At 35.8% G+C, this 14,254-nt stretch overlaps 1 protein-coding gene across 1 annotated transcript; it reads right to left on the bottom strand.

Moving 5' to 3' along the window:
* Positions 1-1,660: 1,660 nt before the first annotated feature.
* LOC129252036 (lysosomal acid glucosylceramidase-like) lies at positions 1,661-13,995 on the bottom strand. The gene is made up of 9 exons (XM_054890896.1): positions 13,917-13,995; positions 7,105-7,250; positions 4,745-4,847; positions 3,949-4,087; positions 3,435-3,885; positions 3,245-3,355; positions 2,777-3,119; positions 1,921-2,086; positions 1,661-1,850 (listed from the first exon to the last, which is right to left on the bottom strand). The coding sequence occupies exons 1-9, from the start codon at positions 13,978-13,980 to the stop codon at positions 1,751-1,753; spliced, it is 1,623 nt and encodes a 540-aa protein (XP_054746871.1). The 5' UTR covers positions 13,981-13,995; the 3' UTR covers positions 1,661-1,750.
* Positions 13,996-14,254: the final 259 nt, after the last annotated feature.

Raw genomic sequence — 14,254 nt, 5'->3', positions numbered from 1 at the left:
ATTTAAACAAAGGACAATAATTATTTCAATAAGTTAATCAATTATATATTCGCCGTCGCTGTTTACAATCTCTTCCCACCTGCCGTTCTGCCAAAAATCGCCTGGTCTGGGAGTGGAAAGATGATAATCGGTCGGTGCAAGGTCCGGAGAAAACGGCGGATGCTGAAGGACCTTGGAATGTGGCTTTGTCGACTTGCGCCCTATGGGACGTCTCGTTGATCCTTTTAATACGGAAATCACATCATGAAACAGATTGAAATCGCAAAACGTCAAACAGGCTTCTTCTATTGCAGTGCCCGTCGCGTTCAATAGCCACACTCAACATCTCAATTTGTATTCTTTTGAAATGCCTCTTATATTCGTGCGGGATTAATATTAAAATCTTGGACGATGTAGAGAATCGCCTTTTCGATTCTTCACATCTTTTTTGAGGGAAACTGCTTAGCGGTTGTTTTACTGATTTATTAATCAACTTGAAGTAATTTTGGTTTGAAATTTAGATTTATTGGTGAAAAAATCTTCTTCACACATCAAAGGTTTGGCATTTGTTGAACAGAAAGTTTGGCTTCAGAGATTCTGAATCGATTTGTCATATATGGGGATAGCTCTGTAATTAAACTGAAGAAAAAAACGCTCACAGGCATTGGCCTAGATATCCGATTTCATGAACGAATATAAAACTGTGCCTTATTACTTCATACAAATTGCAAGCGCAAACACAAATGTTTCTGCGTGAAAAAAACGCAGCAAATATTCGTTCAAAATAATGTTATGCCATTAATAAATGAGTATGTAAGTTTGTATAATTGGCTTACACTCGTTGTAGATTGTTTAGCCGAGCTCCTCCTCCTATTGGTGGAACCTCGATATATGCAGCAGAATTCACACGAAATCCTGGAGTAAAGAAGTGTGGTCCTTTGTTGCTCACAGCACCTAAAACCATAACATTGGGTGGAAATTCCTTGTGCATAGCAATAGGAACCTCTGTAGGATTGGAACATAGCCATCTGCCATTCTGGTCATTTCTGCGGATGGTCTTTGGGTCTCTGTAAATTTTTTTTCGTCAGATAAACCCAAAACACCTCAGGTGCTTCAGGGTGTTAAGGTTGTTTAGAAGGCGTTTTAATCGGATAACTCGCTGTTCTCGTTTTTTCCCCGACATAAACTGTATTCTGCGCATAACGTAGGATTTCTATCGGAGATCCTCATAAACAACTCAACTTCGATTGATTTTTAAGGGTCCTCGTCAATGATTGCTTGCACTTGCTGAACACATTCTGCAGATCGAACAGGGTTTTTGCGTTTTACAACAGATTCTACATCGCCGCCTGATATTTTCAACGACGATAACGGCATGTCTCTTCATTTTTTGAGTTAAGTTGTAGTCGTCCATGTCTTATCTGAAAAAGAGCAAAAAGAAAAATATGGTTTCGGGAAGTTATAGGCACATATATGCATGCCCACAAATATCGTATGCACCCTGTATATATAAGAGTTTAAAAGTCACCAGTCTTATGCACAGCCAGACACAAACAAAAATAAAAATAAAACAACTTCTAGTTTTGTTTTTGAGGTATTTGCTTCTTCTTCTTTAAATAGCTTCTAAACAGCTTATTTTAGTTTATTCAAATAATATTGAAAGCTTTTTAATAACCTAAAGTACTTCTACATAACAATTAACTAAAAATAGTCAAGACTTGCAAGGAAAAACAATCTTCCGTGCGTTATGTTTTACATACGAGTACACATTTTAATTATAGACAACGGTATGAATAGATTTTGGAGGTATCTGGAACTTAATTGAGCCACTATTTTTATCCGAAATGTTCACTTCAACGCTGGCGTAACCACTGAATAGTTATGAAAACAGAAACAATTAAAGGTCCTATTAAAAACGTATATACAAACTAATATACAAACCTATTGAAAACAATAATCGCCACGCTGCCATCTGGCCTCAAGAATGCAACCGTATCTACATTAACGTTTGTAGCCTCAGCAGCAATACGTACTGAACCCTCCGGTACGAACTTCGAGAAGTGACCCATAATATAGAATATCGGTTGTTTGTATACCTCGACCAGGTCTGCATGGAGCACATTAATATCAATTAATTACAAATCTATTATACACATGCGGTCACATAATTGAGTCGCTTCGTCTATTTACCATATTTCTAAAGGTTCTGATCAAAAAGTTGATTGCAACTTTTTCAAACTCGTTAAATTTTTGTGAATTTTGTGGTAATGGAATTGTGATTTATACGATTTTTGTTAACAATGAACTATACTTTTATGAAAAATTTTCCAATTTGTAAGATGAAGTCAATTAATTATGTGACCACAAGCGTATGTATGCATGTATGTATACAAATGCAATAATATTAGCTTGGGGAAAAAGAAATCGGCATTTTTAGCGACATTTTGACATTATCGAAATCTTCTTTAACATCAAAATTGCTTTAACGGAATCAACGAAAACTGCTTATAATTGGTTGTTACAGTACCGGCACCATAAACACCATTAACAATTTCAGCGACCTGACTTACATTTTCGCCTTTAACAAGGAAAAACTGTAAAATGTACTGAATTTTCGCTTTGTTAACTTCCATTGTTAACACACTGTAACTTACAACTGAATGGAGCAAACAAAAAACCGCAATAGAAATCTTTTAGTATGGAATGTCACCTTGACGACGAGCGTAAATTGTTTGATCGATACTTTGCGAGATAATGGATTTCTTTTTCCCCAAACTAATATTACAAAAGGCTTTACTTGTCATATTCGCAATCACTGGTGCGTCAACGAAATTCTTAACGTAATTCGGGCCACCCTCTTCATCCAACACAATGTTCCAATCGATCCAACCATTAAAATTGTGCTGGAAATCTTGAAGAAAAGCTCGGGCGTATTTCTCAGCACGTTTCCAAGAGCCCAGAATAGGTGCTGCTTTTTGCCAAGGCTTATCACCAATACAAGATTCTGTAACAAGCATGATTTTGTCTGGCATCGCTCTATGAGCGATATCAATAAACGTAGGCCTTAAAATCTCATCCCAATAAAAATGTACTGTCAATCCATCGAGATAGTCGATTGAGTTGGGGCGCGAAGAATTCATCTAGAAACACAAATGTACAAATTTGCGATTGAATGAACATACGAAAATACATACATATGCATGCATGTATAGTATATTTACATATATGGATACAAATATTACAGTTCCATGCACAGTACACCTACCAATTTGAACCAAAAAGGGAACGAGTAACGCTGATCATCATTGCCGAATATAAGCATATCTTTATATTTGGAGCGTATTGTTGGGCCGAAGTTCTCGTATAACCAAATACCCTGTAACACGGATTAAGAGTATAAGTAACATTTTGTTTCTCTTCTCAACTCTTGATTTTTCCAATCTCACGCCTCTCACCTGTTTCCTCGGTGTCCAACCTAAACTCATGAATTTGGCGAATGACATAAAAATCACGCCATTCGAGGGTTCATTACCGGTAGATACAGCCCAAATGGGTAAACCACTCTCTTCCCATAATTCAAGCCAACGTAAATGATAATCAGCCCATGTCTGATAGTATTCTGGCCTTAAGCGACTCCATCTAGTCCACGCGTTATTAGTTTTCATCCAAGGTGGGGAGCTCCAGGCGGCAGCTTTAATACGCAAATTTTCTACATTCGATACCAGCTTCAAACGTTTAATTTGTTCAATTCTTTTCTCCTCGCGTGGATCTAACTTTGTGAAATTGCTCAGGGCGGTATCGTTTTCGGGCAGTTCATTATACGCCCAGGCCTCCAAATCAAAATCGCAACCACCAATTGGAGTACGCATCAAATTGAAACCAATGCCGCTTGACGAGTAAAAGGATCTGAAGATGTAATTATTTGTTTAATAGTTAATTTGAATAAATATTGTTGGCATGTTTTCATACTTATATAAATGATCTTGCAGTTCTTGTGGCAACTTATCCAGAATATAACTTACGGAGCCCGTAAATGAACCACCGAAGCCAGTAATGTTCTGCAAACGTTGCTCACGATCGACCACAAGCGATACCTTTCGAGCTGCCGCTAAAAGAAATATATGGACCTTTATCAACATTCTGATTGTTTGATATCTTTAAGAAAGATTAAAACAAAAGCTTAATAAAACGCAAAGAATTCTTTCCAAATATTTTCTATCATGTAGTTATGTAATAAAACCGAAAACGAATATAGATACTATAAAACTAAGTTTGGGAGACGGTAGTTGGCTGCGGAGTGAGCTGCACACTATGTCCAACAAAACCATTGTAGCACACACTTTCTTTAACTTTTTCTTAAAATTGAGGCACAGAATGTGAATTATGAAACACCCACGTCGAGTCAGTTCTATTTCTCGTCAAACACGTCTTTGGCTCTTGAGGCCAATATATTTTTTTTTTTTTTTGAAAAAGTTAAAGTAGATCTTTCCGCTAGGCATTGTTCATTTTGATGAAATATACCATCGGCCTTAATTTTTTTTTTGTTTTTTTTTTAGATTTTTCAACTTTGATAATATTTTTGTCAATTTCCATTGAACTTTAACCAAACAAAATCTCATTCTCATGGCAGTAAACTTACTTCCAACCTCCTACTGGGCTGCTTCTTAAATTAACTTAGGGTGCGGTAGTGGGTTTATAATCGTGAAGTTTAGTAACAAATTCATAAAAATTCAATTGTTGAACTAGCAATATAGAGCATACTTACCTCTTCCAACCCCTTCTGCGTCTGTGCTCTGATTGTAATTTAGAACGCTTATACTTTCGGAGGCATTTAGTACACCAGTTGTAGTTTCAAATCGCAGACCAGCCTAAAAGAATAAACAAATTTTCATACACATTTATGCAGCACGCGGACTATGCCACTTTTATGGTAGATGTATCGTTTTTTTGCTAAGTTGCTTTTGTATGCTATGCTCCACCATAAGCTTAAAATCTACCACATTTTACAATACAATAATATTTTAAAATAGTAGTACCAGATTTTATTCTTAATGTTTTTTAAATTATCTTTTAAATGTGTAGTACGAAAACTCTGAAAACGAAAACGCTGCGTATGTAATGAAATCTAATCCATTTTATGTCTAAATCATAGGAAATGCGAAGGTCCAATATGCGCAACTATGTATTGTCAGTATTGTTTTTTCCAACTAGGTTGGACAAATTGAATATTATAATCTTTTGTGGTTGTGTCAATGGCTTTTGACATACCAATATAGCAGCTAAATATGAGTTTATTTTTCTTATACATTAGTATTCTACTTTTAATAAACCTAGAAATTTCGCATTTTAATACATGTATGTAAATACACCACATTGTTTTGGAATCTACCAAAATTTTTAAGATTTATATACCACAGAAATATTTACAATCTGCGCTCTGCATTTATGCTAGTTATTACTTATTATTTGGTACCTAAGTACGTACTTACTATATACTATCGGGAGTTTTTTTTCAGCTGCATGAGGACTATCGATATCGATAACTATGATTTTACAGCTGAGAATGGCAAACTTTGTTGCCATTTATGTTGGCAAATAATCTTGAATCGTTTTGTGTAAATTTTCTTAAAAATAATAAAGCCGCGAAGTTCATCATCGATCCTTATTTCTTTCAAAGTGAAGAAGAAGCTGCAATTGCAGTGAATGGCGAGCGCAACCGAGGCATTCCGACTGAATTTTTATTTCCAAAATTAATCACCTAAACATCCACGACATTTGGTTCCAACAAGAGGGCGTAACTTGTCACACACTGCACCTAGCAATCGTTTTATTGCAATATTCAAGCCACCATTGATTCTAGATTTGTTGGAAAAAATAGTGAAATATTGGACTGATCGAATGGACCATGTAACTCATAGCCACGGTTGGCATATATATCGGCTATCATATTCAAAAATCGAATGCCATAAAGTTATCTACCAGATTATAATAAATAAAATGCATTCCAACAATAAATGTATTTTTTTTTACTTAAAATGTTCTCAAGCTCTTAAGGAAACACCCGTGTTACGTATTTATAAGTGCAAAGGGATAATATTGAGCTTATGGAGTTAAGCCATGGTGTGAATAACAAGAGAGAAAATTTAGGTGTGTTAATGATAAAAAAAGTAAGTGGACATATTAAATAGGCGAACTCTCTTTCAATTTAACGATAGCTTTATAAATTTTAAAAAATTTGAGGAAAATTGGTAAGTAAAATGATCTTAAAGACGGAAAGATGTTTACAGAAGCTTTTGTATATAACTATTTCTAAATATATGTATGCAATCTACACCCTCAAATTCTGCAAACTTCGTACACGCAATGTAATCTGGCGCGTATTAGCGACTTAGTATCTAAAGCAAAGTTTCCACCTATATGGAAAATGCTTCGGACTTGGTAAAATTTGGGGAAGATGCTTTACTTTACAACAGCTTACACTGTGCAAAACGGGAAGAAGGAATATCGAATGATTGCCGAGATATGCTTTAAGGGTTTCAAATTAAATTTTTTTCTGTGAAAGAATTTTTTTTTTTTGCGTTGTAAGTAAAAGGATTTTCAGTCTAAGAGGAAACAAAAGATCTTTTTCCAACGGTTTTTTTTTCAATTTTTCGACAAATAATGTAAACAATATTCAAAAAATCTTGTTAGTAAAAGAATTTTATTACCAATTTTGTTCAAATTTCGACATTTTTCATTTTTCTATATTATTTGTGCACAAATGAAAGCTTAGCAATTTTCTTTGAACTTGAACGAAATCTTCCGCCTTAAAGTGGTACAAACGATCAACGTAAATTTACAATAAAAAAATTGATATTTTCTAGTAACACCTGTACGGCAACTACTCAATATTTCCACTCTCATTTTACACAATTTATGCAACTGTATAGAGCGTCTTCACCAAATTTCATCAACATTGAAGAGATGAAGTCTTTCGGCGGGTACATTTGGGTGTATTGCCCTCCTTATACACATGTATGTATTATAAAATTGCAATCTTAATTTTATAAATATGACCTTTATAAAGTACTATTCCACCCGAAGTATGACACTTGCGCAGTTTTTTTCTAAATACTGGTACTTTACCTTCGATGTAGATACAATAACAAATTCGCTTATATTCGTTGGTGTTGGATCGTCTAGGTAATCACAATAGGTGACATTGCAAATACAAACTAAACCAGTTGTATATTCTCTACGATCACATGGAGTACTTTCTTGAAATGAGATAGCTGAAATGGGAAAATTAATAACTTAAAGTAATATCGGCATTTAAGCAGCAGTCATAGTTACATTAAAATATGTAAGATTGTACTTATGGATACAGATGGAGATAATGGCAGGTGGGATTACATGAACGAATAATTTTAAAAATTATAACAAACTTTTCAACTTGTATGGCTTCTAAATAAAACTCCTACCTTCTGTTCGGGCATTATTTTGCCTCTTGCCCATTTTGCTCCCAAAGCACATGAATGAAACACCTCATTATTGAGTATCAATTTTTAGAGAGATTCAGAGAAAATCACTTTGGCTTTACAAATCCCTACACTATATTAAAATCTGTATCTTCTGCTAATATAAAAAAAAATTAATTTCATTATTGAATGTAAATTAGATAATATTGTATGATTTTAAAATACTGTGAAACCTCTCCTAACGGACACCTCTACACACTTCGCCTGAAGTAGAAACAGGTTGACCTAAAATGCCAATAAAAACTGAAAGCGGCGATTTGTTGTCCATTAATAGTACAATACATTAAAAATCCGCTTGAATTAAAATCCTAGCTTATCCTTTTTTCGAGATAGGTGGATTTTAGCATTTTCGAAATTTTTTTCATAATTAAGCGATAATGTATCTTGGCGGTGCTATTATTTAAGCGTGCAAGTGTATGTGTTTGTGTGTGTGTCCATATACATACGTGATAAAGCACTAAACTCGCTATTTCGATTAATCAAATAAAATTAGTTTAAAAAATCACGGCTATGCAGCGCATTGTATACCGGGCACTCCGGCAACAGAAAATAGAAGCCTATTCTTTTCATAGCCGCTCATTTTCATTTGTACCTTGTTCATCAGTTACAAGTAATCTCTTCAGAAATTTTGTTATTTATGGTCTGCAAGATCAAAAAAATATTCTTTCAACTCACTTAGATCATAAATGCGATCACGAAGAAACTAGGTTGAAATTATGTGCAAAATGTGGTAAAAAAATCGTTTTTGGCAACCGTCAAAGATCAGAATTTTTAATTACTGAAAATCTTGCTGGTTTAATTAAAAAGCATATCAACGATAATTTTGACGAGTCCAATTCTAAATTTCCCATTAGCATTGGTAGTACTTGACGAAAAACTATAATGGATCGAGAGAAGGGTAATGCAAAAAGGCCACTTCCAACAATGTCTAACTACGACGACATGAAGTTAGCAAAAGAAACCAGAACAACTTATGATTGTAATTGTTTTATATGTCTAACGGCACGATACAAAGGTCACTCTAAAATAGTTAAGGGCAATGGTCATGTACGCACTTTCCATACTATAATAGATGAAAGTTGTGGTCTTTATGGAGCTGCTTGAAATGCTCAACTTCCCTCTACAAGTGGACATAGTACTGCTGAAAAGAGAACGTCCATGAACATTTGCAGTAAATGTTTTCAAAAAATTGGCAAAGGTGTGCGTCATTCTTGTGGCGCAGGTCCTGCTTCATCTCGTGCTCGTGAAAACGCCTTGAGTTTAGTGGAAAAACTACCAGAAAAGCAACAAAACCAAGTAGTAACATCGATTTTACGAAAAAGGTCCGAAGCAAGTACGAACAATGGTGATATTTTATGAAATACAACAAGGTCTAAAATAAGGGTAACTTTGAAAAAAAAAATGGAAAAATGGAAATGATACTGAAGGGTTAGACACATTCCAATCGACTACTGGAGCATCTCAAAATCAAATGAATAAAATGACCAATTTCATTAGAAGTTTTGCTGGAAGAAAATCTATTCCAAAAAACTATAAACAACATATGCGTGAAAAATCGAATTTATTGGAAGATATTTATAAAGAAGTTATTTGCACTTTTGAATCCAAAGAAGATATGGTTAATAGACCTGTTGTATATGTTAATGCATCAAATCTTATTAACGCAATCTTTAACCATCGGGATATTAAAGAAATCCAAAACGCTAAATAAAAATTGTTGGCAGATGGGGGTCAAGGTTTTTAAAATTATGTATAACAGTTTTAACAGAAGGAGAAGAATGTGATTCGAATTTCAATGAAAGTAAAAGATATCGATACTCCACTGGTGGGAGTATGTCCAAGAAACAGAATTTACCATAAATAGCGTTTACAGATTAATTATATAAGGTTGGCCAAAAAGTCTTGCGGTATTTCCGCAAGCTTGTCTTTGCAAGCGCGTAGTTCTATGTAGTTGTATTCGTCGCATCGGTTCACGCTAGAGCTTTTTGGAAAGCTCTTTTCACGTGCTAACACGTGTGTGATTAATTGTTGTTTGCTTTTAGTCGTTCGTGAGTTATAGCGTCGCAAGCATGGAATAAAATAAAGAGAAAATACGGCATATTTTACAGTACTACTACGATAAAGGCAAAAATGCATCTCATGCTGCCAATAAAATTTGTGCAGTTTATGGACCCGATACAGTTTCCATTTCCACCCCACAACGATGGTTTCAACGTTTTTGTTCTGGTGCAGAGGTGATCGAAGATACGCCACGGTCCGGAAGGCCTGTCATCGAAAATTGCGATAAAATCACTGAATTGATCGAAAGAGACCAGCATAGTAGCAGCCGTAGCATCAGCCAAGAGCTGGGCATGAGTCATCAAACCGTTATAAACCATTTGAAGAAGCTTGGATTCAAAAAGAAACTCGATGTATGGGTGCCACACGACTTGACGCAAAAAAACATTTTTGCCCGTATGGATGCATGCGAATCGCTTCTGAATCGCAACAAAATCGACCCGTTTTTGAAGCGGATGGTGACTGGCGATGAAAAGTGGGTCACTTACGACAACGTGAAGCGCAAACGGTCGTGGTCGAAAAGCGGTGAAGCTGCCCAGACGGTGGCCAAGCCTGGATTGGCGGCCAAGAAGGTTCTTCTGTGTGTTTGGTGGGATTGGCAAGGAATCATCCACTATGAGCTGCTCCCCTATGGCCAAACGCTCAATTCGGACCTGTACTGCCAACAACTGGACCGCTTGAATGCAGCACTCATGCAGAAGAAGCCATCTTTGATCAACAGAGGCCGAATTGTCTTCCATCAGGACAACGCCAGGCCACACACATCTTTGGTGACGCGCCAGAAGCTCCGGGAGCTCGGACGGGAGGTTCTTTTGCATCCACCGTATAGTCCGGATCTCGAACCAAGTGATTACCACCTATTTCTGTCCATGGCGAACGAGCTTGGTAGTCGGAAGTTGTCCACAAGAGAGTCCTGTGAAAATTGGCTCTCCGAGTTTTTTGACAATAGGGAAGCGAGCTTCTATAAGAGGGGCATTATGAAGTTGGCATCTCGTTGGGAACTCGTCATCGAACAAAACGGCGCATATTTGACTTAAATCGCATTATTAGAACCAATTTTATGAACAATTGAAAATTCAATAAAAATACCGCAGGACTTTTTTGACAACCTTATATTATCAATTGTTCCTCAAATTAAGGAAACTTACGAAAATGTTAAGACCTTATTTAAATTGACAAAAGTCAACGAGATACCCTTTAATCTCAGCTCTGACTTACAACTTATACTAATTATGAATGGACAGCAAACTGCAACAGCAACGTATCCTTGCCCTTACTGTTTCATCACTTTGAGTGAACTGCAAAGTTTTGGAAAATTGCGTAGTGGTGCGTTAGCCTGCTTGCGGTGTGATAGGGGTGGTTTCTAGGGGTTAGGGCTGTGTGTGACTCGGTACCCAAAGGTTAGATAGTGTAAGGGTGTGGTGAGTTAGCACACTTATGGTGTGAGACAAAATTTTAAGAAAAATAAGACTCAATTCAAGAAAATTAGTAATCGACTATATCATGTCTATGTTATCTTAATCGATTTTCAGGTGTAGGAAAATTTGGAAACATGAACATTTCAAAATGCGATATCTCAGCGAAAAAAAATGATATTTGAGCAAACTCAACGCCATTTGAAAAAAGAAGGCTTGTATTTAAAGATGCCATCCTTTAATTTTGGTGAAAGAAAACACCTGCAAGGCTACATAACCTCAAATATGGGCAAAAACGGTGTTTTTTGCACTTTTAGGTTAGGATATCTCGAAAACCAGAGCTGACAGAGCAATTCTGAGGCCAGATTTGGATGCAGCGCATCATAAACCTTCGGAAATATATAGTCAGGTTTCTGGGTCTGAATGTTGGTTAAATTTTGTCGGCCTGTGTAATGCAAAAATTTTCGAAAATGCTAAAATCCACCTATCTCGAAAAAAGGATCAGCTAGGATTTTAATTCAAGCGGATTTTTAATGTACTATTAATGGACAACAAATCGCCGCTTTCAGTTTTTATTGGCATTTTAGGTCAACCTGTTTCTACTTCAGGCGAAGTGTGTCTATTAGATGGACATCCCCCTTAGGCGGACATTTTTTCCTATACCAAAAACAAATTACTCTCTCTCAAACGGGCACTCTCTTGCACGGACGCGGACAGTTATTTTTCATAAAATTGGCACAAAAACTTCTATTGAGCGGACGCGAATCTCTTATCAAAAGGCATTAAGATTTATGCTCATAAAAAATCAAACAATCATAGGCGGGCAAAATATAAAAAATGGAAAAAAGGGAACTTCCTGGATAAAGTGTGATGTTTTTTCTTGCACACATTTAGTTTGGTTTGCGCGGTATTTTTTGTGTTCAGTTATAGCGGATATAACGGGTTATTTTTTAGCTATTATCTTTTTAAACAGTTGGTTTAAACAGCTGACGCACGTTTCGTGTTTTGATTCACTGTCAAACATCTTCAGTCAGGTCTATGATTTAACCATGAATCGTCTTACAAACGAACAACGCTTGCAAATCATTGAATTTTATTATAAAAATGAGTGTTCTGTTAAGAAAGTTTATCGCGCGCTTCTTCCATTTTATGGTCAGTTTAATCGACCCACTGAAGCGGCTATTCGAGCTATTGTGACTAAATTTAGAACCAAACTGAAGAAAATATCGCAGCTGTATCGGCCAGTGTTAATGATGATCATCAATTATCGATTCGTCGCCTTTCGCAGCAATTCGGCCTCCGTTACTCAACAACGTGGAAAATTTTGCGAAAGTATTTAGGTGTGAAGCCTTTCAAAATACAGCTGGTGCAAGAATTGAAGCCGAACGACCTACCGCAACGCAGAATATTCGGTGAATGCGCTCTTGGAAAGTTGGCCGAAGATCCACTTTTTTATCATTTTTGAATCAATGGGTACGTAAATAAGCAGAATTGTCGATTTTGGAGTGAAGATCAGCCAGAAAAATTGCAAGAGCTACCAATGTATCCAGAAAAGATCACAGTTTGGTGCGGTTTATGGGAGGTATCATTGGACCGTACTTCTTCAAAGATGCTGTGAATCGTAACGTAACTGTGAATGGTGAGCGCCACCGTGAAATGATATCCAACTTTTTTTTGCCCAAAATGCAAGAACTTGACTTGCATGGCATATGGTTTCAGCAAGACGGTGCCACATACCACACAGCACGCGTAACAATGGGCTTGTTGAGAAACGAGTTCGGTGAACATTTTATTTCACGTTCGGGAACTGTCAATTGGCCACCCAGATCGTGCGATATAACGCCTTTAGATTATTTTTTGTGGGGCTATGTTAAAGCTCATGTCTATTCAGACAAGCCTGCTTCAATTAACGCATTGGAAGGCAACATTAAAGCATTTATATGTGAGATACCGGCCGAAACATTGGAAAGAGTATGCCAAAATTGGACTAAGCGGATGGACCATTTGAAGCGCAGTCGCTGTCAACATTTGCATGAAATAATCTGCAAAGATTAAATTATATGGACAGTACTATCGATTTAAATAAAAATTTCATGCATTTTTCTGCATTTTACGTGTGTTTTTTTGAAAAACTTTCTTATAGCTCTTAAAAAATCGCTCTTTATAAGTTCGTAATATGATGGGGAGATCAAACCTGAAGGAAATATTGAAATTACTAACGCTTACGAGGAAAACATTTTGACTGTCCGAGGATTAGCCAGTAGTAGGTAAAACCTTGCAAACATAATTTTTCCCGATAAAAAGTAATTGATTCAGTACATTTGGTATAATGTCATCACTGTATAATGCGGACGAGACAGGCCTTTTCTTCAGAGCATTGCCGAACAGAACTTAAAAACTGGGTGGATGCAAATTATCAAAGGAAAGGCTTGCTATTATTAAAAAATTCAAAGCCCATATAATATTATATATATAGTTTTATGTAGTTTATTGACTGAAATATAGTGTAATATTATTATTATTTTTTGTATAGTGTAATATTATTATTATTTGCGTTATTGCTTTATATGCACTTATGCACATTAATGAAATATGCACTTTTGAAAAAAATACCTACATACACATTTTTGTTTGAATGATATAATATCAATATCTTTCATTCAAATAAAAAATTAAAAAGTTCTAAAATAAGCTGAACCTCCCCTTGAGCGGACAACTCTCTTGGGCGGACGAAATTTTACTGACGGTAAGTGTTGTAATAAGCATATGTATATTTTAAGGTTTATTTTTTCTCATATTTTTAATTTTTCGTATTTCAGGCAACGAGTCGATGGCCTTAGAGCTCGCCATCTCCATTATATTAACTTTTATATTTGTAATACAAATAATATTATTTTTTTCACATTTGTTTGCATTATTCAAAAACAAGGAACACTAATATACTTACCCACAAAACTTGCTACATAGCAAATTACAACTAAGCACTTTAAAGAGCTCAAACTTTTTTCCATTTTGCTGTTATTTATTTAAACCTATATGGCCATTGCTTGTTTCTTCCACGCCTGTCACACTGGTACTAATCCAATTTTTGGGGAAATCTAATTTTTAAGACCTAATTTTATTATTATCCTAATACTAATACATCGGTTTACTCGTATCAAAAGTCGAAATCAATACTACTTGATAATTTTATTGATCATCGGAATTTCACTTTTTTATTCTTTTATGGTACTGTGATCAGGTGTACAAAATGTAGCTACCAAATACTAATCTACTGAAGCAGTT

Source organism: Anastrepha obliqua, chromosome 1 (genome assembly GCF_027943255.1).
Source record: "Anastrepha obliqua isolate idAnaObli1 chromosome 1, idAnaObli1_1.0, whole genome shotgun sequence".
In the NCBI taxonomy this organism is placed as follows: Eukaryota; Metazoa; Arthropoda; class Insecta; order Diptera; family Tephritidae; genus Anastrepha; species Anastrepha obliqua.
This window is presented reverse-complemented; position numbering and strand designations above follow the sequence as displayed.

What these genes read in the sequence shown, in the direction of transcription:
- LOC129252036 (XM_054890896.1), bottom strand. Translation starts at nt 13,980, where the DNA reads ATGGAAAAAAGTTTGAGCTCTTTAAAGTGCTTAGTTGTAATTTGCTAT. An exon ending in TTATTGTATCTACATCGAAG is followed by an intron (nt 4,848 to 7,104) that starts GTAAAGTACCAG and finishes TTATTCTTTTAG; the next exon opens with GCTGGTCTGCGATTTGAAAC. An exon ending in GTTGGACACCGAGGAAACAG is followed by an intron (nt 3,356 to 3,434) that starts GTGAGAGGCGTG and finishes TCCGTGTTACAG; the next exon opens with GGTATTTGGTTATACGAGAA.